General features: G+C 38.4%; 1 protein-coding gene across 2 annotated transcripts; it reads left to right on the top strand.

The window, feature by feature from the left end:
• The first annotated feature begins 534 nt into the window (after positions 1–534).
• On the top strand, positions 535–25,720 carry slc45a3 (solute carrier family 45 member 3). Of its 2 annotated transcripts, none has more exons than XM_002933003.5 (5): positions 535–653; positions 17,422–17,819; positions 18,512–19,330; positions 19,578–19,843; positions 21,599–25,720. In XM_002933003.5, the coding sequence occupies exons 2-5, from the start codon at positions 17,636–17,638 to the stop codon at positions 21,971–21,973; spliced, it is 1,644 nt and encodes a 547-aa protein (XP_002933049.1). In that variant the 5' UTR covers positions 535–653; positions 17,422–17,635; the 3' UTR covers positions 21,974–25,720. The 2 variants fall into 2 exon arrangements, with proteins under 2 accessions (XP_002933049.1, XP_031752730.1); XM_031896870.1 differs by lacking the exon at positions 535–653 and adding an exon at positions 13,275–13,456.
• Positions 25,721–27,538: the final 1,818 nt, after the last annotated feature.

The following is a 27,538-nucleotide window of genomic DNA, read 5'->3' as shown; positions in this document are numbered from 1 at the left end:
AGTTGGGGAGCAACATGTTGCTGACTGGTTGGGGATCACTGCCATAAAGCATCACATTATTTATGTTGAGTAATCCTGAAGCATGACAGGACTGCTGCTTTGTGTTAGTATGGTTACCCATTTGATTATGTTATACATTTTAGTTGCCAAAAACATTTCCCTGTAAAACTACTAAATATCAAGCATTGGTTTCATGGAAATGTCCCTTTAAAAATCGTCAACTGTCGAACCAACCATGTTGCAATTTCTTAAGAACCATTTTTTGCATAATACATTGTTGCAGCGACTTGTTTAAGCGCCTCATGGTCCTGCCCCGCAAATCCTTCTGCCTAAACTACAACCTAAACGACTGCTTCTTTGCTCCTTTCAGAACACTGTCCCCACTGCACAGCTTTTGGCTAGTACTGACAAACGTATGTCGCACATTTCCAGCATTCCCACAATCTCAGTCTTGCTGTATTGAAACTCTCCCACAGCGACACACCTCTTCAGACAGGTCTCTCCGGTCAACCCGCCCAACTCCTTACAGCGCATGCGCCTACGATTGTCTGTTTAAAAGGCAGCGACAGCAGCAGCAGCCACGGGGCACAGAGAGGGTAGTAATGCGCCAGTCGGTGTGAGCGGAGACAAGGGACTTAGCGGCACACACACAGGTAAGGCTTTGTGGGAATACCTCCCATCCCCATAACAACACTGCCCTGTCTTCTCCTCACGTCGCTCCCTCACAGCAACGAGAAGGCAACTTGGCAGCCCAGTGTGGGGACTTTGGCAGACTATTCTGTGCTTCTCTCCGCGGGGATCCTCCAAGCCTTAGTGCTACTAATTGTCCCAGAAGCCCTGGTCTGCAGGGGGCAAAAGAAACAGACAGAGCGGCATAAAATACTTGTGTCTGTGTGAAATCCATCCCATCGCTTCATACAATAGCAGGGCATGGGAGAGCTGCAAACAATCCTAGCACTGTGTATTTGCTTATAAAACATTCTTTAGCCATTCCGATGCCTTAAGCAAGTGGCCTGTCAGTACTGGTTACCGGGACTGCCCCATTAGTCAGTGGTCACTGGGAACTGAGGAGTCATTTGCTTACTGATGCCAGTGATATAAATAGATGTTGAGTTTATGGTACCAGTGAGTACTATATGCACACAAAACACTTATACTAGGATGTCAGAACCACACAGCATGCTGTCAGGAACCTTGTAGAACTGAGATCAAAGCAAACAGCAAGGTATTAGCAGTGTTTAAGTCCATGAGCAAGGCCTTCATCAAGATAAAGTTATGTATAACTATATCATATACAACTACATACATGTATTATATATAGAAACAGAGAGGAGCACACCCTTCACAATTTAAATTGCTCTGGGTGCAGGTTAAAACATACAAATGTAGAAAGAGTAGCACACACAGGGACTTCATGCAAAAAGGTGATGTTTAATGGTGCTCTTTCTCAGGGACAAACCTGGGACAATATATATATATATACATACACACACAAGCACACATAAGATGGTGTACTGTAGCTTGAAAAATGAACATTAGTCACTGATGGCAGACATGTATATTTCTTTTCAAATGTAATTTTAAAAAAATGAATTTTTACAAGGGAATGTATTTGAATTGTTAAATGTCATTTGCTGCTAGCTGTTTATGTAGTACATTCTGTAAAATCACCTCTTCCTTAATTTAAGAGTTATGCCCTATTTTTGTCATCTCTTCCTCTATTCTTTTTTTTTTTTTTTTTTTGCTGGAGCAGTGCTGAATTTCTCTCTGATCTTCCGGATGAGAATCATGACTCACGTTAAATGAATACTTAGGATATGATTTTGTCCTTTTTCCCATCTCCTGTACACCTAATATGCATGTCCCCAAAGTAACTATTCATTGCCTGAAAAATTCAAATTGTGGTACAATATTCTACTTCAGACTTCAGTTTAGATGATATTTTTATCATGAGAGTGGCCTAGCAAGATGAGGGATTAAAGGGGCCTAAAAACTATCTGCAAAAATAACATTAAGCAGCACTTTGCCACTTACTGAATGAAGCATTTGTGCATTGTGAAGGCCTTACAGTATTATTCCAGCTGTGGTACCACAGTGCAATGTACATTGTATCAGTGATGACATTTTCATGCAAACTCAATTTGTTGCATGAATATATGTGACTCCACATATATTGTGGATTCATTTTAACAGCAGGCATAAACAGTGGGCAGTATAGCAGGTACATTGCTATGATGTGTCAGTAGCATATTAGTTCTGTTGCAGACCTAAGAGAAAATTAGAGAAAATGACTTTCCCATTTGTATGTCAGATCTAGACACACAGGAACAGTGGAGCTCATTTATGAACACTGGGCAAATTTGCACATGTGCAATAACCTATGGCAAATAGCCTTTACTGTTCTACCTACCTTGGGTGCAAATTTGCACAGCCTTCATAAATGAGCCCCAATGAGTGTGCCATTTGCACCATTTGTATGGTTGATATTTGGGTGGCCACCTTTGAGTTAACTTTTAGTATAATGTAGAGAGTAATATGCTGAGATAATTTGCATTTGGTCTTCATTTATTATTTGTAGTTTTTTTTATTATTTCAGTTTTTGTTCAGAAGCTCTACAGCTTGGAGTCTCAGCAGCGTTTTGGTAGCTAGGATGCAAATTACCTTAGCAACCAGCATGTGGTTTGAATGAACAGAGAAAAAGGAAATCATTTTTTAAAATTATAATTATTTGCTTATAATGGAGTCTATGGGAAATGGCCTTTCCGTAATTCGGAACTTTCTAGATAACGGGTTTCTGGATTAGGGATCCTATACCTGTAATAACAATTAAACTGTAGCTTCACAGAGCAATAGTTTTTTGGCTCAGGGGTCAGTGACCCCCCCATTTGAAAGCTGCAAAGAGTTAGAAGAAGAAGGCAAGTAATTCAAAAACAAATAATGAAGACTAACCGAAAACTAACTGAAAAGTTGCTAAGAATTGGTCTTTCTATAACATACTAAAAGTTAACTTAAAGGTGAACCACCCCTTCAATTCATCATGGACTTTATTTACTAAAAGCAAGCAAGGTTAAAAACACACAAAAAGTATCATTTCTATTCAGCTATTTTAATATTAATATTTTGTAGCAGTTGCTATGTGCAAACAATATGCTAACATAGTTGCAATTTTTGTGCCTGTTTGTAAATTTTGGGAAACTCGTTTCCTTGCCATCATGAGTGTCATGTGTGCATGACTTGGGTATTTTCTAAACACTCATTATTTGTGCACTGTTCACTTGGGGCAAAAAACATAACGTTCGGCCACAGCAAAAAGAGGAACATCCAGTCCACAGCAGGCGTAATGGGTTCCCATGTGTCGCATGTCTTGTCATATTGTAAGTTACATTTGTCAGAAAAAGACATTGTCAGAATAAATGCAGCTATTTTAACATTGTTGCAAGTGCTTTATGTTGCAAGTGTATGATATTTTTGCAGGCAGAAATTTTCCAACAGTTTTTGCGCCTAGCACTGAACCATCCCTTTGTTAATGAGGCCCCAAATATTTATCTTGCCTGTCTCATGATTATTGAACAAGTTGTTGAGGCAGCAGTTAACATGCTTAGTTTAATTACTTCCCCCACAGTTCTGTTTAAATGACAGCACCCATGCACACCAAAAATAATGCTTGGAGGAAAGATATTACACAGAACTAGCCGACCTGTATTTCAGGTATTTAGCCTTACATTGGATATGTTGTCTTGCAGATCTGGGCGGGTTCTCTATAATGTTTTTTCTTTAGCTATCAGCATTTTTTGTTAAGATTATTTTTCTGTTAATAGTATTTGAATGTAGAGTCTTGTGATATCATTGATTTCTACTTCTAATGGCTATTTAGTTTAAAGGGGAAGCTTCCCAAAAACTTTCCTGTGCCTAAATATTTATGTCTCTAGTCATAGCAGGTGCTTAATAATTTTTGTACTTATTTGGTATTAATTTTAACTTGCACTATTCTGTTATGATTGTTATCAGTGGAGTTAGAGAATCTAGGTAGGATGCCAGACTCCCAGCAACCCATCAAATTTCAGCCAAGCACATTCTAAGTGCAGTTAATTATGATTTATGCAAAAAAAAATTGCATCTGGTCAAATATTTTTCTTCAACCTGACATTGGTTGTGTGTGCTATTCCTTTGTTAATATCTAAGTAAGGACTAAAAGGGGACATGTTTTAGGATATATAAGAAATAATTACATGCATTGGAAGTGTATCTATTTTTAGATTTTTTATACTTTATTTGCAGAATAACACTTTTATGTGCAACAAGCAGGATCATACTAAGCTCTAGTGTTTGACCATGTAGCTTAATATCATAACACATTATAGGAAAGGAGAATGTAAACTCATCTGGGACAGGGAGTCAACTATAAATAATCTGTGTAAACAGTGCATAATATATTAAATATGTTGTAATAATAAAGAAAACCTTGATTGGTGGATCTTTTATGCATGTTAAGCAGCCTTAACCAATTGCAGAGAGAAGGTAATGGGGGCTGGTTAAAACCAAGTTACATATCAGGAAATGCTTAACAGATTATGAGCTTCCTCGTTGTATAAGTCTGACATACAGAAAATGACATGACATACAGAAAATGTATTTTTTTTACTTATATGCATTTTAGCACTGATAAAGTTAAGTATCTCCCTGTCTTGTTCTGTATGTGTCTTTGATATAAGCTACATTCACAAGTTTTAGGCACGCAAATGGAAATACCACATGCACATAGCCTTGAAAAAATAATGACAGATCACTCTGCTGTGTGGCTACTCCTGCAGGGAACTGTGAAGAGCATTTTCAATTTTTTTACAGGTCTGCTAGGTCTGGAAGGTAATATACACCTGCATTATTTGAAATGATCAATCTTTTATTTTTAGTTTTCCAATTAGTCTTGTTTCTTGTTTTAGGAAATTGGTATTTGTAGTTTAAATAGCAATAATTAAGGCAAGCACTAGTTATATTAATAAAACCAAGAAAATGCAAGAATTCCTGGGAATATTTTGGTTTCTTGAAATCATGAGTAATCAAGCACTGATTACCCCAGAATGACCTCCCTACTTATCCAGGGAACTCCCATTGCATACTGAACTTAAAGAAAGTATCTAGTAGCAGAAATACCCATTGCTGTTACATTCTGAGATAAATATGTATTTTCAAGTCATTCTTTTTACTACCTCATCATCATTGTAGTCCTTGCAGTGGACCATTTTAGATCCACATTTTCAAGATCAAACAAAAATGTCTATGAAGCACTTTTTTAGGCTGGGCGGTTATAAAGATCCCTTTGAAGGTCACATTTATTTAGTCTGATTTGACCCTACACATGGTCCAAATGGGGCAAAGATCTGGTTGTTTGATTACATTGCCAAATGAGCTAATCTTTACACTTATGGCCAGTTTAACAAATCCATTACATTTGGGTGGATCATGGGTGGAGTTTGGGCATAACTGAGCCATGGCTAAGGTTACCACCTTTTTTGAATAAAGTGACATCTTTGCTATATTTTTTTTTATCTTTCTGTCCTATGAATAACATTGGCATCAAACATTATTTTTACGAGCCAGATGGCAACCCTAGTCATGGCTGGGGCAGTTAGGGTTGTGACTGTGCTGCATGCATTTCTTTTTTTCATTAGGCCCCTATTTTACTTGTTAGCAGGCCCTTCCACTCACGGAGACCTGTGTTGCTAGTTCAGTGTTTATTTATTTTTTAACTAGCAGCACTAAGTAGGGTTAATGTCATGTGAGTGCTTAGGATGTGTAAGAATCATTGTTAAAAGGATTATTTAAAAAATGGTAAATTATACTATTATCCCTTTTAAGTTCTGCTATTTCAATAGAAGCCAAGAATATTACCTACGATCCACTGTTTCCATGTTTGGTGGAATCACAGTGTTAAGTATTGTGTTTCATTGAGTAATACCATTAAGAACTTTTTTTGCCTGACAGTGATTTAATATGTTACACTGTTTTATTTTATGCCTGAGACTATTACCATATATTTTACTTTATCGTAAAGGGGATATATACCCTCTTGGTCAACATGAGTTTAAAGGGCTTAGGTTGAATTTATTAAGTGAACCTATTCCATGTATGATCAGTAAATACTTACCAGTACACAACCCCCTCCCTTTACTTTTTGTTGTGACAGTTTTGTTATGCAGGGGAACTATCTGTGTGCTGGTAATATAAAGATCTACCTTGCAAAGGACTAAACATGGATCAGTTTTAGTTTTCTTGTTTGTACTGTTTAGCTAAAGAAAATAACAAATCATATTTAGTGAGTAAAACAATTATATATTAAATTTATGGTGAACAAGGGTGTACACTGCCCCTTTAAAAAAGGGATGTATCATTTGCCTGGAAAGATCTAACAGTCAAAGAAACAGAATTTTTTTTACTCAGATTCTTAAGCCAAGAGGCTGTATAGAAGCCTATGTTAAGTGGCTGGAGTTGTTTTCTCTTATAGTTTTAATCCAGTATTGGACAATAATTTTACATCATCATCCTGATCAAATACTTTCTTTGACAGAACAGTTTTCCTACTGTTAGATCAGCATAGCTACAAGGTGAAGGCAAGTTCAGTCATCACTCCCTTCTCTGTGTATACAATTGTAAAGGAAACTTCCAGGATGCAGATTCCTGTTTGTTGCTATAATCACATTTTTTATTAATGTTATTTCCTTGGGTTAATTTGATTGCAAGTCCCTTGAAAGCAAATTGTTATGTGGGGTAAACACTTAAATGTCTTGATGATGAACAACTTGCAGCCAGTTTCTGCAAGGTTTGATAATACAGCAACGCTCCAAACACCCTATAGTTAAAGTGGTGGTGTTCTCAATTTGGTTATATTTTGCAGTGTTCTACATTTTGAGCATTAATTTCTGTGATACAGTACAAATACATTTTCCTTCCTGAGGATAATGGCACAGGGGTGTTTTGACCACTGCTACTTACAGCAGCTTGCCAAATGTCCGCCCCCTACCTCAAACTGTGTCCTATTGACTTGAAGTGCTGCGGTTTTCCCTGTATGGGACATTATTGTCTGAAATATTAATTACTTTGGGCATTGTTTAGGGGCTGCAATAAGCAGTATAAGCTAGCTAATAACAAAACATATTTATAGCTATAAGGCTGGGGTCCAGATATCACTGAAAATATTGCACAAGGCCCAGCCCAAAGCCAAACAAGTATGACTATTAAATGTTGCACACAGCATTCTTCAAGCAATACATCCTTGTAAGTTGTTAAACTACTAAGCTCCACTTAGCTCCACTAAGTCTCCTTCAGCACCCTGGCCCAAAGTTGTAAAGAGGGCTGTCCTGGTAATGGGTATCACTGCAGTACTCTGGTGGCCATTTTGGGATGTTTGCAGTTTCCCTATTATTTGGCATCAAGTGTAATTTTTACTGGCCAGATGGCCAAAATATTTTTTGTGCACATTAATTAAAAAAAAAATTCTTTGTGCGCACCACAATATGTTGTGTGCGCTAGCCTTAAAATTTGTGTATGATGCTTAGAGGGAACATTGCACCAGAGCAAGCTACCTGATTGAAGAATGTTAGGACACTGTTTTCTGTGTGGCTTGTCCTGATGGGTTAAGAATATCCAATAATACCAATGTCAAACCATGAACTATTGACTCCATAAAAGCAAATCCTATTTAAACTTTTCTTTTTTCATTGTTATATATTTATTTTGCCTGATGTTGTCTTTTGCCCAGTGTCAAAGGATAGCGAAATAAGAATTGAACATAAAGTAATACCAAGTATAGAGTAGCACTTGCTTCTTTGCTGTCCAAACTGCTTTAAGGGCGAAGACACATGCAGAAATTAGTAGCCTTGACTTTTTAAAAAGTTGTGACAATTAATCCGTGCAGCGGAAACCATGCGCGATTAGTTGCAGCGAATTATACAGTAACCTAAGGCAGGAAAGTCGGCCGACTTTTTTAAAAGTCCTAGCAACTAATCGCCCCATGTGTCCATGTGTCTTCGCCCTAAGAAAGCATTATAATCAGATTATATAAAGGTGTGTGTGAGCAAGTCCCGATTAACAGATATATTGTACAAAGTGTGAATCCAGTGTGAGTTATGGCAATGGCTGGTAAATTTCTCTAGTTGTTATTCCTGTATAAGTGAAATTAGTAAGGAAAATTAATAATGCTGGCTGTTAAAATAATCAGGCATAAGGCACCCCCTGCTATTAATATCATTATTTTTTTCTGTGGCTGTTGACTCCTGTTACAAAAGGCCTGTAAACCTTTAGGCTAATGCCAGACGTGACTTTTGGCGTATATTTTTGGGCAAGCCGAAAATCGTTTGCCGAAAATAGCGCCATACGCCTCCTACCTGTGCCTGCCCCCGAATGAATGAAAAACACACTCGGGTGCAGGCACATGTAGCTGATATCCACCAAAAAACGCGAGACATGTGTCTGCACCTGAGCGTATTTCATTTATTCAGTTGCAGGCACAGGTAGGCTATTTTCTAAAATATACGCCAAACGCCACGTCTGGCATTAGCCTTACACTGCTAAATTTCCAGGTACAGGTGCCAAAAGGCCCTTCAGTGAGTGAGTACTATCCTGCATGTTTTAAAAGAGTATTCAGTTATATAAAACCAAATTGGATCTCTTGTGCTACTGGAAGAAGTTTTACAGCAAAACATGTTTTCTGTTGGAATCGCTATGAATCTGGATGTGAGGCTTTTGGCCAGCCTTTGGAACAAGTTCATTCCTATTAGAGAAGAAGTGAAATGCCACCCTCCTGAAATAGGCTGATTAAATTGCAATCCATTTGAAAAAACACTGCGTCATCTGATTCATTGGCCAGTGGATGAAGCAAGAAGATATCGTGGGAATTGGTCTTGTGTAGCAACCTTTATCTGCCTCAGGCACACCAGAGAGAGTGAGAAAGCATAAGGTTCAGTGAATCTCTTTAGCCACATCTGTTACCTGAATCTCTTCTGCGTATTTATCAGCTGAACTTTGATTCAGCAAACAGGGCAGAGATAAGGCATGTGGGGGAAAGAGGGAGGGAAGGTAAAATATATAAAAGAGACAGAAGGAAAATAAATAAATCTGTTTTTTTTCTTTGGAAATCCTGTTTAAATTTGGGTCTTAGAACAATATTATATAATACATTTTATATAATACTACAATAAGTGAAAAAAAAAAACTATACACTGGGTACCTGATATTTGCATACAAAGGCATACATTGGCGAGAGTGATAGAAATTACTGCACAAATCTGAGTTTCTCTGTGGCAGTTCTGCTGTGTGTTTGTGTGTGTGTTTTTACATCACAGTTTGGTTGTAACTACAGTTGCCAATATGGAGGATGCGATGATGGTAAATGAGGAAGCTGAATCCTTGTGGGCTGAGCTTTTTACACAGTAAAGAATCCAGTAAATTAATGGTAGGGGTATGCTGTAGACCCCCTAATGTAAGCAAGGAGGTAGAGGCTCCGCTCCTGTTGCAAATAGAAAAGGTTGCTAGTTTGGGGAAATGGGGTATTTTAATTACCCAGGTATTGACTGGAACTATGGTACTGCCAGGACAGTAAATGGGAACAAGTTTATAAACTTGTTGTATGACAACTTTTTGTCACAGGTTATTGAGGAGCCAACCAGGAACCATTTTGTGCTGGATCTAGTGATCTCTAATGACCCAGAACGTATAGCAAACGTGCAAGTGGTTGAACCCCTGGGTAACAGCGACCATAATGTTATATCATTTAATGTACAGTGCAAAAAACAAATATACACAGGCGCAACAAAGACCCTGATTTTCAGAAAAGCAAAAATTGGGGTATTAGCTTTTCTGCTAAAAACACAGAACAGAAATGGTTGTTGTTTAAAATTATATTAAATCATTACTGTTGTCCATTTATTCCTTTAAGAAGTAAATGTAGATGCATTAAAAACCACCCTATGTGGCTTAATTTAAAAGTAAAAAGTTAACAGGGAAAAAAGGAAAACCTTTAAGCGATAACAATCAGAAGCTTTATTTAATTAATATAAACACTATATCAAGTGTTCTGAAAACCCCGTATAAAATTGCGGGGTTGAGAGTGTGGCTCCATTGAATTATGGTAACATTATGGTTATAACTGATACAGAAAAGACAAATGTGCTAAATCAGTTATGTTCTTCAGTATACAATAGAGGAGCCAGAGTTCCAAGGTCCACCCAATAACTTCACTGTTGGCTCAGCTCAAACTAGTCAGTGGCTGACTCAGGATATGGCGCATAAAATTAATGTCAACAAGGCACCAGGGCAAGATGGAATACACCCTAGGGGTACTGAGAGAGCTTAGTTCAGTTCTAGCCAGGCCTCTATTTCTGATATCCTCTATTTCATCTGGTATGGTACCTATGGATTGGTGGAAAACTGATGTAATTCCTATATTTAAAGGAACAGTAACACCAAAAAATGAAAGCGTATAAAAGTAACTAAAATATAATGTGCTGCTGCCCTGCACTGGTAAAAGTTGTGTGTTTACTTCAGAAAGTCTACTATAATTTATATAATAAGCTGCTGTGTAGCCACGGGGGCAGCCATTCAAGCTGGAAAAAAGGAGAAAAGGCACAGGTTACATAGCAGATAACAGATAAGTTCTGTAGAATACAATAGTGTTTTATCTGTTATCTGCAATGTGCCTGTGCCTTTTCTCCTTTGAATGGCTGCCTCCATGGCTACATAGCAGCTTATTTATATAAATTATAGTAGACTTTCTGACGTAAACACACAACTTTTACCAGTGCAGGGCAGCAGCACATTATATTTTAGTTACTTTTATACACTTTCATTTTTTGGTGTTACTGTTCCTTTAAAAAGGAATTCTGATTCTGAAAAGCCTGGCAATTATAGGCCAGTAAGTTTGAGATCTTTGAGCAATAATAAGCATGGCTTTATAAAGGACAGGTCATGTCAGAGAAATTTAATTGTTTTTTATGGGGTTAGTTTAGGTTAGTAAGAAGCTGGACAGTGGGGATGCAGTAGATGTGATCTATTTGGATTTTGCCAAAGCATTTGATACTGTGCCCCACAAATGACTGCTTTTTAAATTGGTACAGAGGGTGGTTGTTAATGGTACATTCTCTACTTGGAGTAGGATTCTTAGTGGGGTCCCTCAAGGTTCTGTGTTGGGTCCACTTGTATGGACAGCTAAGTGGCAGATGAGATTTAATGTTGATAAATTTAAGGTCATTATCCTGGGATGTAAAAATATCCAAGCCACTTATACCCTTAATGGGACTGCACTAGGCAAATCCATAATGGAGAAGGACCTTGGAGTCCTTGTAGATAATAAACTTGGCTGTAGCAAGCAACGCCAGGCAGCAGCTGCAAGGGCAAACAAGGTTTTGAGCTGTATTAAAAGGGGCATAGATTTGCAGGAGGAGGGAGTTATTCTTCTGCTTTACAGAGCGTTGGTAAGGCCCCATCTAGAATATGCTGTGAAGTTTTGGTCTCCAATGCTCATACGGGGCATTATTGAGTCAGAGAGGGTTCAGAGAATGGCAGCTAAGCTAGAAATGAGCATGGAAAGTCTTAGTTATGAAGAAAGACTGGCCAAGTTGGGATTGTTTACACTGGAGAAGAGGCACTTAAGTGGTGATATGATAACTATGTTTAAAAATATAAGGGAATCATATAATAATCTCTCTAATGCTTTATTTATCAAGAGGTCCTTCCAGCAGAAACACAAGGGCAACCGTTCTGATAAGAAAGGAGGTTCTGTTTGAATATATATGCAGTTCTTTCCCAGAACTGTTGCACTGACTGATACATTAGATAACTCAAGAAGGGGTTGGATGGCTTTTTAGCAAGTGAGGGAATACAGGGTTATGGGAGATAGCTCTTAGTACAAGTTCATCCAGGGACTTGTCCGATTGCCATCTTGGAGTCAGGAAGGATTTTTTTCGACCCTCTGCAGGCTTCAGAAGGGGTTTTTTTTGCCTTTCTTTGGATCAACTAGGCAGGTTATAGATAGGCATATAAGGTTAAACCTAATAAATGTGTCTTTTTTTTCATCTCACTTGCTTAATGTCACTATAACATGAAATAATGTATATGATCAATAAAAGAATAGTTTTGAAAAGCATGTAGCACATGAGTAAGTGGTGTACCTCAGATAGGGCAAACGGTAGGAGGCATCTGGGTCGAAAATAAGCAACAGGGTAGTAGAACAGAAAGGCTATGGGAATTTGACAAAAAGTACAGAATAAACTGGGTGAGAAAGTAATCATGATGCCAAGAAAATTATTTTAAAAATATAACATTTTACTTATTCAGACTGGTCAGCAATCCACACTACATTTACCACATTTACTGAAGGGGTTTTGAATGTTGTAGCTATTTGGATAGAAATGATGTACACTGCATATTGTTTACTGTACTAGCCTAGTACAGGCCTATGGTAATATGTCATAAATGACCCATGCCTCAGACCTTCATCATCCAATATGCGTCTGTTAATGGTTATTCATCTTTCTGATGTTTAAAGCGCTGCACATTGGCCTCTCCAGATGGTTATAGGGTATGCTCAGGTATTGAGTGGCACACATGAGCCTGGCACAAGCATGGAGGCATGATTCTTCATATGGGAGGGAGGAATATCTCTCCCCAAGGAGGGTACAGAATTTCTGTGCATAATCCCCAAATAATTTTTTTGCATGAATAACTGAGCTAAGTGTTTTTTGTTTTTGCCATCATTTCCTTTTTGTGCATTCTCTACAGTCCTTCACTTTCCCTGTAGGGTAGAGTGAGTATGTGAATTGTACAGTTGTTTTCGCATTGAGAGACATGCATAACTTACACTTACACAGTTTAGACTGTGAAGTATCTGCTGCACTGTACATGCTCATTGCCCTATCTAGATTGTTGGTGTTCCTAGGGAATGCTAAGGTGTTTTTTGCATTACAACCTATTATAGTCTGAATTGTACTGTTATTTTGAGATATTTTACATCTCTCCAACAGAAGTTTTGCATTCCTATTTTAAATGTAAGATCCAAGCTAGTACTTGCTTGTGTGCACTGTAATCCTTTGTAATGTGTGCTTGTCATTCTTTTAATATTTTTCCTCTGTATTCTAATTTCCAATAATGTTATCTTTACCATTTCCATTTATTAAAGCTTATTTGGATATTACCTTACATTTGCTGCTTTCTCAGTTCTTTTTGGTTTATTTTTGCTTTATTACAATACACTTGCTTTTCCCAGTAGCAAACTAGTTACAGAGCTGGAAAGAACGAGTGTGTGAAACAGAGGAATGCTGAAATACCTGCTGCCCTCACAAAGAATGGGAGAATGCCCCCTCCCAGTATAGTATCAAGTACCACTTTATGTAAACCCAGAGAACCTGAGAGGCCAGGCAGCCACAGTTCCCCTGGGGCCTCCCTTTTAGTAAAGAGCAAGACTAAGGTAATACAGATCAAAGCATAGATAACCTATTGTGTGTGTAGTAACCTTTATGCCTCTCAAATGTGGGAGTCCCCAGCATTCTGTTTCTTAGATTGTGGTTTATACAGCTGTCAAACCTTTTTCAACTTAATGATGTGATTAATTGTACAGTTTAAGAAATATGTTCTGTTTGTCCTAGTTTCATTATTTGTATATTTTCTGTAAGTCGCTACTAGGCATGATAGGTTCAAAATAAGGATTTTTAAATTTATTAGATTAATAGAAATAATCGAGCCAAAAATAACTCAGGAACTAGTGTTTCTTTTTTTAAATTCTGTGATTTTAGTTACTACAAGTTGTTACAGTATGACCAGGCTTTATTTTATTTTACATGCTGGTTTAGTAACTTCTAGTTGTGTGAAATTTAATTCAGCACAGGTCTAAACTACAGGGATTCTGCTTGTTTGTATAATAAAATACTGAATGAAATGATATTTCAATGAAAACATCAGCAAATTAATTTATATTCTGGCAAATTGAATAATTGTAGAAAGCATCTTTTCAACAAAAAGAAATTTAAGGTGAGGTTTGAAGTACAGAACTAACCAAAATAAAAATCTTTGATTTGTTTCACCCCAAAGAAAAGGAGCATGACAAATCCAGCACTCCAACTCAGTTGTAAATTTATAATGTCCCCTCTCAATATCCAGTTTAATTGATCCCGCTGTCAGTGTGGTACTGAAATAGAAGATTTATAAATGGATATAACAGTTGGGTCCTCCAGTCCATTAGGGAAGGGCACCCAAAAACTATTAAATACATTATTTTAATGAATGCTGGAAAGTTTGTGTGCTGACAGTGCCAAAAAGGCAGGAATGGTGCTCACTCACTTCTTGTATTTAACCACTTTCAGCCACAGGCACAAGTTAAATCAGTGTTTTGTGGAGGGGGGGGCACCCTCCTTTCTGCAGGAACTGTATGTTCCCCTGAAACAGGGATTACACTTTACAAGTCATGTCTGTGGCTGAATAAAAACAGTTAAATGGCAAAAGTGAATGTCATTTGTGCCTTGCTTACACTCAGATTACGGGTTGACATTCTACCAGAGATCCAGAAACTTGAGCACCACTTGAAAATTAGTAAAGAACGTGTGAAGGCAGGCTCTTTTGTAATGGTTTTTATGTACTGAGACATTTTGTGATACCCAACTATTTTGCAGTTTTAATAATCCATAGCAACCAACCAGCAGGTAGCATTTTCTCATCTGCTGTTTAGAAGCAAAAAATAGATTTCCATGGCTTACAGATTTGGTCAGCTAGTTAATAACATTCAACAAATTTGTCTGACCATGGAACTGACCTTAAATGATTGCCATAAACTTGAAACTTACTATATATGCACGTGCCAGATGAATGCATTGTAAGTGGCCCAAGCTTATTGTTCTGCAGGTACATCAAGTATAACCCATTTAACTTGTTGCCAAATTGACCATAAATCCAGTTGTTCTCTTATCAGATGGATCAACAGGATCTCGCTGTGTATGTCTAGCTTTAGAAGCAGGAATGTCTGGTTCTGGTTCTTAGGCAGCATTTTAGATCTTTGGTAAAGGATTTAATCTGAGAAATTCATTTGTTTTAGGGCTCTGGCACACGGGGAGATTAGTCGCCCGCGACAAAACTCCCTGTTCGTGGGCGACTAATCTCCCCGAGTTGCCTTCCCCTGCCATCCCACCGGCGAAAATGTAAGTCACCGGTGGGATGGCACACGCAACGGCGCGAAATCGTGCTATCCCACCGGCGTCTTGCAAGTCTTTTTTGGCGATTTCGGGAAATCGCGCCACCGCGTGTGCCATCCCGCCGGCGACTTACATGTTCGCCGGTGGGATGGCGGGTCATGGCAACTCGGGGAGATTAGTCACCCCCGCGAACAGGGAGTTTTGTCGCGGGCGACTAATCTCCCCGTGTGCCAGAGCCCTAAATAAACGGTAATTCTAAGTTCCTGAAAATCTTGAAGGATACTGTAGTCCAGCTACAAAGCATTTTATGGCTATTCAGAGATTCTAAAGCCAATTTTAAAGCTGTCAGTGTAAATAATAACTTTCACTTGGATCAGGGAGGACATTTTTTGTTTTCTGCAGCAAATTTGAGAGGCTTCCGTGGGTTTTTTGTTTACCTCCCTCTGAATCAACTAGTAGGCAGGTTTTATTTAGACCAAAAGGTTCAACTTCATGGATGTGATTACTAAATTACTATGTTATGTTGTATGACTGAATACAAGAGTAACTGTTGTAGCCTTCAAATTGAGGATGTCATCTGTCTGAACTCTTTCTGGGCTTTGCTCATTTTTACCCCTAGTTTTGAAACAATGCACCTCAGATGTTCTACATTGCTGATATCAGTATGGTAAACATACCTCACAGGTAGAGCGGATCCACTGGCTTTTGGTCCCTTCTGTGTCTGTGGTTAGAGACACTGAGTTGGCCTGGGTGCAGACACAGAGTGGATTATGGTGCAAAAATGCATACTCGTGCATTTCCGTGCCAAAATACGCTTTTGTGCATCTGCACCCAGGCCAACATAGTGCTTCTCGCCACAGACACAGGAGGGCACAGAGGATGACATAGTGCTTCTCACCACAGACACAGGAGGGCACAGAGGATGATATAGTGCTTCTCACCACAGACACGGGAAGGCGCAGAGGCCAGCGCACCAGCCTAATACCATCTGGCAAGAGCCTTAGTGTATCAGTATTTATACTTATTATTTGTGCACTTGCATCCATGTGTGCAGTGCTTTACAAAACCCACAAGCACAGTACTACTCTGAGAACTTGGAACATGGAAAAGAAAAAGCCAAGCCCTAAGAAGTTTGCATTGTATTTAAGTAAATCGCTGCCTGTTTATCCACCAGTTGTTATCAGATCTTCAGCACAATGGGTGAAGAATAAAAGACTGTTCATGTGGAAGTTCCAGTTTGTTTGGATTTTATTGTCTTGATGTCATGGCTGCTCCCAGTTTGCAGTGTGAACAGAAAAAGTAAAGAATTCTTTGATTACATGAAGTGATGTACAAACTTTCCCTGCACACTGTGTAATCATTTGACAAATCTTTCTGGTGTTTGTCTATTGTGCAGTCTATTGAAAGTGTCTGTCACATAGATATACACCTTGAAAATGTCAGGTGCTGATGAACTACTTTACTGTTTAAAGTCTACGTCAGTGTTCACAACCAGTTGTGAATAACATGTTGCTCACCAACTCCTTGGATGTTGCTCCCCGTGGCCTCAAAGCAGGTGCTCATTTTTGAATTTTTGGTAAGGAGGCAAGTTTTGGTTGCATTAAAAAAAAGTATACACAATAACCCACATAGGGCTATTAAATAGCCACTTATAGCTCTTATTGCTACCCCCAGGAGCATGTTTGTGTTGCTCCCCAACACTTTTTCCATATAGATGTGGCTCACGGGCATAAAAGGTTGGGGATCCCTGGTCTACGCCATGGGCATTGTGGCTGGTGGTGTAATGACCTGCAGGCATTTGCTAATTCATCTTACTGCACCTCCAAACTTAGTAACAGTGATTGATTCAGAAAAATGTCATACAATGTTGGTCATATAACATATCACCAATCTTTTAATCATAAGAAATGCAATTTCTGAGTAACTAAAAAAAACAGGTTTGTGGGCTTTGAGGAAAGTAAAACTGTAAGGCAGATAGTTAAAAGGTTTCAGAGACAGGATAACACTCACTCACTTACCCTCCCTGCAGTCCATTCACAGTACAGCTGCAAGACACAGCCATAGAATTTTGTACCTTGTGTATTAATTGTTTTTACCCTATTTATTTTAAGCCTGTGTTCAGGGCCTTCATTACCAAATGTATCAATCTGTTGGTAACTTGTGTACTTTTAATTTAGTCTGCACTGAGACTCAAAAATAAACCAAGAATAGACAGAATATGTAACATTTTTGTTGTTGTTTTATTTTCTAGGCTTTAATTTTGGTGCATTTGATCCTGTCTCATGGGAGTTTTACAAACACATTTTTGTTGCCTGACACCTTCCTGACTCATTTGCAGTTTTACCCATCACTAAATCACCTGGTCCTCACGTAAGAGATGACTCTTTGTAAACTGAACACAAAGTGCAGAAGGAAGCATCCGTCATGTTATTGGACATAAAGCGCTTACTGGCAACCTATAAGTAATGACAATTAAGAAAATGTTGCATGCAGGAATCCAAGAACATCTAAGTACCCCACGAGCACAGCTGCTTCTTATAAACCTACTGACATGTGGTCTGGAGGTGTGTCTGGCCGCAGGGGTCACATTCGTTCCTCCCCTGCTCTTGGAAGCTGGAGTGGAAGGCAAATTTATGACAATGGTGTTAGGTGAGTCAAACCATTATAATCGGTAGCTGAATGGATTTACCAATGTCCTAATAATAATCTGACTGATTCCTAGCAGATTCTGATTTATATTTGGCTGAATAGAGACAGAGATTAGCCATTGAAAAATGGCCAAACTGAACAATCCTAACTGCCATGGGCGCCCAGCTTTTGTTGGCTAATTGTTTGCAAGTCAGATAGAGTTGGTATTCCAAAGCGAGTAATATTCCGAAGTGAGTGACAAAGCTGATCTTCACTCAGCTGCCCTGCCTAATTGAGGGGTGTTGGTCCCATAATAAGCAACGTTTCCGTGAGTTATTGCCACATTAGAGTTTCTGATGACATTAACGTTTCACATTAAATTTCTGTAATGGGCATATCTGTTTATTTAATAGAGCTTGTACTGAGCGTACTTTTTGCCCATTGTTTTAATTAATATAATTTGGTATTTGTCACAAAACAATGAAATCAGTTTCATTTAGTACTTTGTCACTTTCTAGTTAAAAATATATTGCTGCATGAGAATATCTTTAGCAAAATTTAGTGGTGATTTAGATGTGCTCAAAACTATCCACATGTGACATAAGCAGAGCCAGTCCTTTATCTTATGCAGTATCTCATTGAATTGATTGTTTGGCTGTTGTGTTTTAAACATTTCTGATTCAGTCTTTTTTTTCCCTCTTAATTCATGGCAGGTATTGGACCAATCGCTGGTCTTCTCATTGTTCATCTCATTGGATCTGCTAGTGACAGCTGGACTAGCAGGTATGGCCGCCGCCGTCCCTTTATCTGGCTTATGTGCGTTGGAGTGATGTTGAGCCTGATTATCATACCTTATTCCAGTCAACTTGCCAGTTTGCTAGGGGGCCATAATGCTGGAGTAGAGGTGGCCTTTCTTGTGCTGGGCATAGGACTGTTGGACTCCTGCGGGCAGGTCTGCTTCACACCGTTGGAAGCTTTGCTCGCTGACCTCTTTCCTGAGGGAGAGAGCTGCAGAAAAGCATTCTCTGTGTATGCACTAACAGTTGGACTTGGAGCCTGCATTGGAACTCTGCTGCCAGCTGTGGATTGGAGTGGTAGTTGGCTGGCAAAACATTTAGGTGGGCAAGAGCAGGTTCTCTTCATCTTGCTACTTATTATTTTCACTGGATGTGTTATTGCAACATTCTTTGTCTCAGAAGAACTAAAGCCAGGAATTGTACAAGTTGAAGTGCCAGGAGATCACCCAGCCAGAAAAGGACCTTGTCTACAGGCTTGTCAGTTGTGGACTTTTCCCCTCAGAGCTTGGCAGCTGGTGCTGACATTAAGAAGTGTGTGTGCTTTGTTTCCACAGCTCAGGACATTTTGTTGCAAAGTGCCTGTTACTCTGTGGCGCCTCTTTGTAGCACAGTTGTGCTCCTGGATGGGTCTTATGACATTTATGCTCTTTTACACTGACTTTGTGGGTGAGGGCCTATACAAAGGTGTTCCAGTAGCAAAGCCAGGCACAGAAGACAGACTGCGTTATGATGAAGGTAAGTGTTTGGTATAGGTGACTTATTTTTAGTGCAGGGCTTACATTGTTGTCAGTTGTATAAGGGATTAAATCCACTTTTCACTGTTACACTTTCCAAATGCTCTTTTTATAATCTGTGCATCATTGTTAACTCACTGTAGGACTTGGTATAGGACTTACCTATATCTCTGACTTGTGATTGCCTCATGCCATGGCTTGTATATATTAGCATATGCCTGACTCTTTGCCTCTTACATTTTTTGTAGGAGTAAGGATGGGTAGCATGGGACTCTTCCTACAGTCTGTGATATCTATGATCTTCTCCTGTTCAATGGATCATCTAATCAAGATGTTTGGTACCCGATCCATTTACCTTGCCAGCATTGCTTGCCTTCCATTGGCTACAATAGTCATGTGCTTCTCCAGCAGCATTACCATTGTGACAATATCAGCTGCCATGACAGGCTTCACCTTCTCTGTTCTGCAGATTGTGCCATACACTCTTACAACATTTTATCACCATAACCGTCAAGTAAGTGAGCTGCAACTATTCTACCTTACTCTTAAACAGAAAGCCATGTTTTTATATTACTGATCAGTCAAATTCTTCAGAATGGGGCACTGTGCACTTTGAGGCTAAGAAAGTGCAGTCATTGCTGAAGAATCTTTGGGGTTAGAATATTGTACCAGTCAGGGGGCAGCAATACTGTGAGAAATTCTTAAGTGTAAGGGGCACATTTACTAATCCACGAATCCGAATCACGAATGGGAAAAAATCGTATTGGAAACGAAAATTTCGGAAGATCGCAAATATCAGGAAAATGCTTACGAAAAAATCGTATTAGTCACGATAATATCGTATTGGCGATCCGAAAGTCACCAAATTTTCGTACCGAACAATTGTAAACAGCGGCAAAACCTTTCCGATTTTTTCGTGCGGACGCCCGAAAAAATCGGCAAAAATACGCTCGGAGCGTTCGTGCTTTTGTAAATGTGCCCCTAAGTGTTGCCAACCTTTCATGTTTTATTTTTAATAAAGAGCATTTTTCATTGTAAAACCCCTACAAGCTGCAAGTTTCAAACAATGTTTCTAGGCAAAATCTACAGAAAGCCTGACATATTAGACTCACAAACATATTAAAGAAAAATGCCTGTGGTTTCAGAAGATAGTCACCTACCTATATAGCATTGTTGCAATAGACATTTAACATAAGCCTAATCCTGCTGTAGTTATAACCTTTTGTAAGTTATACTCAAACATGAAGATTAGATGCTTCTATACACACATAATTGTAGGTCCTAATATTTCAAAAGTCTGTGTTATTATGAAAATGCTTGCTGAAGGCATGTTTAAATTGTCACATTTTCCATGGGAATTATTGAAGGAAGAAGTTGAAGGAATCATTAATTGCTAAAGTTTTGGAGCTGGACAGTTTATTTTAACTGGCACCCAATGGGCTGCTTCATTAGGGGTGTCCATACCTCTTACAGTCACTTCATCTATCTGCTGTCTTTATTTCAAATTTGTTCTGTCTTTTCTTCTTGTATTTTTCTCTTTTCTGCTTTCATTGGATGGGATTTTTATCTGAGGCTGCAAGAGGTTCTTCTATCATTCTGTAAGTCCAAGCATTAATCATAGTGTGCCATAGATTTAAGATTTCTCTAAAGGGGTTGTTCACCTTTGAGTTAACTTTTAGTATTTTGTAGAGAATGATATTCTGAGACAATTTGCAATTAGTCTTTTTTTATTATTTGTAGTTTTTTAGTTATTCTATTTTCAGTTCAGGAGCTCTCCAGTTTGGAGTTTCAGCAGCTATTTGGTTGCTAGGGCCCAAGTTGCCTTAGCAATGAGGGAGTGGTTTGAATGAGAGACTGGTATATGAAAAGGAGAGGGACTGAATAGAAAGGAAAGTTACAAAAAGTAATAAGAATAAAACTGTAGCCTTACAGAGCAATAGTTTTCGCTGTTTGGGTCGGTGACCCCCATTTAAAACCTACAAAGAGTTGGAAGAAGGCAAATAATTCAAACAATATAACAAATAAAGACCAATTGAAAAGTTTCTTAGAATTGACCATTCTATAACATACTAAAAGTTAACTTAAAGTGAATTTTTTTTTTTTCACTGGTTGACCAAGTTTATTTTTGATGGCTCAATTGAATTATATTGTCATAGTAATTAATATATATTACTTTTATTATTATCATCCCATTTTTAAATAGCACCAACATGAATGCATGGTCTATTCCAAGAGCTGTTTAAATAACTTATATATATCTTTTCCATAGGTGTATGTGCCCAAATATAAAGATGCTGGTGGGTATAATAATGTGACTGAGAAAGAACGAAAGACAGGATTTCATAAGGACACCCCAAATGGCGTGTCGATATTCCCATCTCTGGGCCCAGAATGTGATACAACAGTCACTATTACAGATCCTTCTGCTCAGAAGCATGGAATCTGCCTGGATATGGCCATCTTAGACAGTGCTGTTCTTCTATCACAAGTGGTTCCATCACTAGTCATGGGTTTTATCGTGCAGATGACACAGACAGTCACAGCATATGCGGCTGTTGCCGCAGCCTTTGGATTTATAGCCATCTACTTCTCCAACAAGGTTGTGTTTGATAAAAGTGACTTAACCAAACTGACAGCACTTTAAGGTTTTTCCTGGTCTAAAATTTTGCTTAACTTATTATCTTTTATTGAGGTTCAGTTTAATGTCTGACATTTGTGTTATAAGGGCATTTTATTTAAATATTGAGGGGCAAACTGGACCAAAGATTTTGTAAATACTGTCCTTGTTTCATATATACTATTTTAGAAGAGGATTTTAGGGTGCCTCTGTTAAATTTTTAGATGGGTGCAATGAAACAAACTGAGCCATTGGTTTGATGTGGTGCACTTCATTGTTTCCACCATTTTTAGCCCTGCTTACCATTTTAACATTTATTGTCTTACCACTTGAAATTGCGCTCGTTCGTCATATTAAATAGTTACACCATAAACCGAGTCATAAGTCATAGATCCCATTCATCCCAGCAAAATTGTCTGTGTAAACCATAGTTTACCAAGTTTTCCTTGACAAAATGTATAAAGTGTATATGCCACTGAGGCATATATATGCTGTAATATTTCAGTCTGTGTTTATGTGTTGTATAAACATATGAGCATATTTATTTGATATAAAGGGCATTATTATATTGTTACAAGTACAAACAACAGTCTTAAACTAACGTTACCAGATTTCAAAATGAAATCTGTGGACACCTATAAAATATTTATTAAGGCCATATCTGCAGACGAGGACTCTGTACGGGCAAACTTTTTTTCCCAGGACAAAGGTCTTAAAACCTGGCTTTTCCCCTTGAAGTGGGGACTGATGGGAAACAGATCACTGAGCTTGAACTTGTATCAACAAGGATTTATATACCTGGGTGAAACCAAAAAAATACATTACTAAATGCTGTATATGAGCAGGGGGGAAACCATTTTGTCTTTGTTCTTCACCAAGACTTTTAGTCTAAGATGTGTTATATTGAAAAAAGTGAGGTATAAAAATGCTGAACTGCTTGAAACCTACAAAAATCAATTTAAATATTTTATTTATAATTGATTTTATAGCCTGTCTATTCTGTTTGTATGAATACAATAGATATCAGTTACAAAGCACTTTATAGAAATGTTGTGTTTAGCGTTAATTCCTTTTAGTGTTCTGCATTCAGCCCATTTATATGCAAAACACCTCCCTGATTGTATGGTTTCATATGAATCCTCAGAAAGTACCTAGTAGTACATCTCTGTAACCCCAACAGTGCAGTCCATTATAACTGCTTCACTTTCTGGGCTAAAACTTGAATAAATCTTGCTTTGTGTTCAGCCCATCTCTACTGACAAGGAAGTATCCTAATGCCTTGTCTGACATACTTGAAAGAAATACATTTCCAGGTCAAGTTACTTTAAAGGGAAGTTAGAAATATGAGAGAACCATTTTCATTTTATCTGATTATTTCTGTACCTCAGAAATATCACAGACACACATAATTTATGGTTTTGCATGGGAGTATTCAATTAGGATGTTTGCCTGGGACCAGCCCCAATGCATCTATTTATAGTGATAAGAATTTTGTTTTATTGATTGTGGATGGGGCATATCTTTCAAGATGAAGGCAAATATTTAACATTACATTTTTTTAAATGAAGTTATATAACCACTAATGCATTAACGAAACCCTCTGTGGCATCCCATGGTTTATATAGACTTTCTAAGTTATCTAGGTATCAATATCTACAATTCATATATTTTTTGTTACCTGTATGGTGCCCTCCCAAGTCCGATGTACAGTTCTGAGCTTTCTGGATAACAGATGCCTTTATCTGTAGTATGAACATTGGTTGGTTCCAGATTTGGGCAGGTTATGGACAGTTCATGGTGCATTGGCAGATGAGGAAATCAACAGAAGCTGCAGCATGGCCAGTGTTATTGGAACATTCTGCAATAATCACAGTTTAAAGCTCAGCTATAAAGCAGGACAGGGCTGCTTGTATTTTGAAATAAGAATATGAAGGAATGTTTATGTCATAGGAAATACAGTACTATTATATAACAAAATAATACACCTTTTATAGAGTTTATACTTTTTTTTATTACTGAACTTCTCATATTGACTAAAGAGTCTGCATTATTTTTAGGAAAATGCATCAGTTTTTAACCTTATAATGTTAGTACCAGGCCCGGACTAACAATCTATTGAATCTACAGTGTAGATTCTGGCAAATGCCAGAGGGGATGCTGTAAGAAGCCATAGACATTATTTTGGGGCGTGTGGGAGGCTTTTGGGCCTCCATGTACTTGAAATACCAGGGTCTATAATTATATATTGTATATAGTCCGGACCTGGCAAGTAATATTTACACCTATTCCTGCTGGACACATGCTGATAGATGTTGCTGTAGAGCTTTATGTTAACTGAGAATGGTAATATTATAGTTTACACATTTCTACAAATATATAAAGTAATGTTCAAAGTACACATCCAAACATATTTATATATTATCAATATTTAGGAGATGAGTTTTATTCTATAAAGTGTGTGTTTGCAGACATGTTTGTCTATTTTAAAATGTGTAAAAATACATGTTTTTATCTTACTGGAAGTATACATGAAGGTGGTTACATTTACATTTAAGTTTCAATTTTTTTACTGAGATTTTTTTTCTTTGGTATTGGTAAATTATTTATTTTTATTGTAGGTGTATATTTTCTAAAGCAACCTGATGCCAAATTGTATGTAAAAATGTGACGGTAATATATTCCTTTTTATTTAAATCTCTTCATACTTTGGAAGACTTCAGCTAGGGATGGATAAGTAGACCATCCAAACTACTGTTTCAGTGTGAAATATTTATTTCTAGGATAATAGTATGTAAGTGTTTTTTTTCTGTGATATGGATTGAAGATCCTCAACCACAGCTGTTGTACACTACTGGTACCCAAGGACAGATCGCAAGATCTACTAGTATTGAAAACTACAGCTTCCACCTCAGTGCAGGCACACGCAGCGGAGCATAGGTCGGACCTACGCTTCACTCTGCTGCATGTGCCTGCACTAAGGCAGAGCTCAGCCTAAGCACAAAACATCATGTAAGAATAAAGTGGTATGTTAAAGATTGGTAATTGTTGCCCCCTGCAATAGTGAATTAGAATTAAGGTATCTAGGAGATATTGTGGTTAGTAAATGATGTTATGTATTAGAATTAAAGAAAAGTAAATTAAAATGAAAGAATTATGTGAAATATTGACCCCTGTTTGGTGCCATTGTGCTTTGGCTTGCACAGAGAAACCCAGGCCTGTATCTACAAATTTTTTGCGGTCTTTTTTTGTTTTTTTTCTTTTGATATAAAGTATTTATAAAGACCTGTGCAAATATATTTTTATATGCATATATGTAATTAAAATATTAATCATATATAATGTCCACTTAAGTGAAATATTCCTGCGTAATATAGGAATTGTTGGTAACCTAAAATAACACAGTAGTATGTTTGAGGGCATGCTGAAACAAGTCCAATATTATGGTATTATGAGGAGGGGAATTATTTAGTTCTACTTTTTGTTATTTTTATAGTTGGAATTAAATGGGAGAGTGGTCTTAAATAATCCCTTTCTTCCCACAATGACTATGCAGTGTCCAGGAGGAGAGAGACTTGCACTGTTAATGGAAATTCTTCTGTAAATGATAATTATGGGTATGACATTTGGTATGATTTTAGGTTTATATATTTTGTCTATTTGTGGTGGAAGATTCAAATTATCATTAAGGAAATCCAAATATTGCATTTGATCCATTCTGTTAACAACAATAAAGGGAAATAAGGTTTCATAATAAAAAAAATCTATATTTGTTCAGCTCTGTGTGTTTTCTTTCAGTATCCTAGATTTAGTTTGCTGAGTAAATTATATATACACATCACCCCTTGTATCAGGCTTAAAGCATTATACAAGTCATGGTCATCTGCAGATTTTCTGGGGGGAGGGCAAAGCCATCAACCAAAAACAGCCTAAAGGTCCCCATACACGGGCCGACTATAGCTGCCGATATCGGTCCCTTGGACCGATTCGGCAGCTAATCGGCCCGTGTATGGGCAGAACAGAGCGGCCTGGTTAGAAAATCTAGTCGGATCGGGGACCGCATCGGCTCGTTGATGCGGTCCCTGAACCGACTACCCCATAACCACAAATGTAATCCGATCGTTTGGCCCCAGGGCCAAACGATCGGATTATTTTTTTTTTTACGTTTCTTGCTACCCGATATTACCCACCCGTAGGTGGAGATATCGGGTGAAGATCGGCGACATCGCCAAGCGAGCGGATCTTATAGTGTATGGGCACCTTAAGTCATCATACAGATGTTAAAGTGCCAGGCGCCTTAGGCAACCCAGCTGGCCCCAGCCAGCAACCTCCCCTCCCACCATGCATGTGATGGTGGGAATGGGCAGAGATAACTACAAAGGGGGAAAAAGGACGCAGGCAGGGTAATGGGGCAGGTGATGGGCCAAAAGGAGGAAATAAAAATGGTCATGTGTTTCACAGCAGAATGTCAGTCCATCTTTCCCATGAGTCGTGCACTCATAGTACCACTATGCCACTTACCCAGACCCGCTACCTGACCCACACCTGCAATGGGTTTAACTTACCACCTGACCAGGGGACCCAAGATACCAGAAGTGATGTCACCATGGACCAGAAGTAACATCATTATGGAGGATTTAACCAGGTAAAATGAATTATTAACCAAGTAAAAGATACCTAGGTAGGTTACCTGTGGACCGTCTGCCCGGTTGGTGAATCAGGAACTTTCTACCCGATACCTGACCACTTTGAGTATTCTGCAGTTACCCACCCTGATGCAGGTCTCGCCCACCTTTGCAGCCTAAGCAGGTTCCTCTTCTGCGTACCCCTAGTTCCAGCCCTGTTTTTCGCAGCATGCAAACTAGGGAGTGGTAGGGGATACATGATGCTAGGGAACCCTGTACTTACTGTGCTTCTGGCAGGTGTAAAGAACTAGGCTCCCTGGCATCTGACAGCACTGCACTGCGCCTTATTCTGGACCATATTTGCTTTTGTTAGCTGTGCAGGATTCCATAAATAAGCTAGGTTTAACCAGTTCCAAAAACAAACACTAGGTGGCATTTTTTTTTCTTGACTGTATTAACACCTTTAAACATTATTATCATTGTCTAAAATGATTATAGGGGCTAGTCCCATGCTAGTGCATACACAAGATGGGGCAGATGGGAGCAAAGCCATTAATGGAGGAGTAACTTATAAAATGTCAACTTTTAGAAAGGACATACAGAACCCATATCACTTAAACAATCAGAGGTGTCTAAGTAAGCCCATGTCATAACATAGAGGAACAGAGCTTCCATTTTAAGCAGCGAAGGTGGTTTTTACGGTGAGGGCAGTAGGGGGTTGGGCGATGCCCTTCCTAAAGATGTGCAGATTCTGTTAATGCCTTTAAGAGGGGCCTGGATACATTTTTGAACAAGCAGAATATCCAAGGTTATTGTGATATTAATTTATACAGTATTAGTGGTTGTATATATAGTTTATGTATGTGAGTATATAGATTGGTAAGTATAGGTTGTGTGTGCTGGGTTTACTTGGATGGGTTGAACTTGATGGACTCTGGTCTTCTTTCAACCCTATGTAACTATATAACAG

The sequence above is a fragment of the Xenopus tropicalis genome, chromosome 2 (assembly GCF_000004195.4).
Source record: "Xenopus tropicalis strain Nigerian chromosome 2, UCB_Xtro_10.0, whole genome shotgun sequence".
NCBI classification, from domain to species: domain Eukaryota; kingdom Metazoa; phylum Chordata; class Amphibia; order Anura; family Pipidae; genus Xenopus; species Xenopus tropicalis.
The sequence above is the reverse complement of the archived record's forward strand: the minus strand, read 5'-3'. Positions and strand labels throughout refer to the sequence as shown.

Bases quoted from the DNA above. Each gene is read 5' to 3' on its own strand.
- slc45a3 (XM_002933003.5), top strand. From the start codon at position 17,636: ATGACAATTAAGAAAATGTTGCATGCAGGAATCCAAGAACATCTAAGT. The intron at 19,331-19,577 runs GTAAGTGTTTGG...CATTTTTTGTAG, and splicing joins CAGACTGCGTTATGATGAAG to GAGTAAGGATGGGTAGCATG. The intron at 19,844-21,598 runs GTAAGTGAGCTG...TCTTTTCCATAG, and splicing joins TTTATCACCATAACCGTCAA to GTGTATGTGCCCAAATATAA.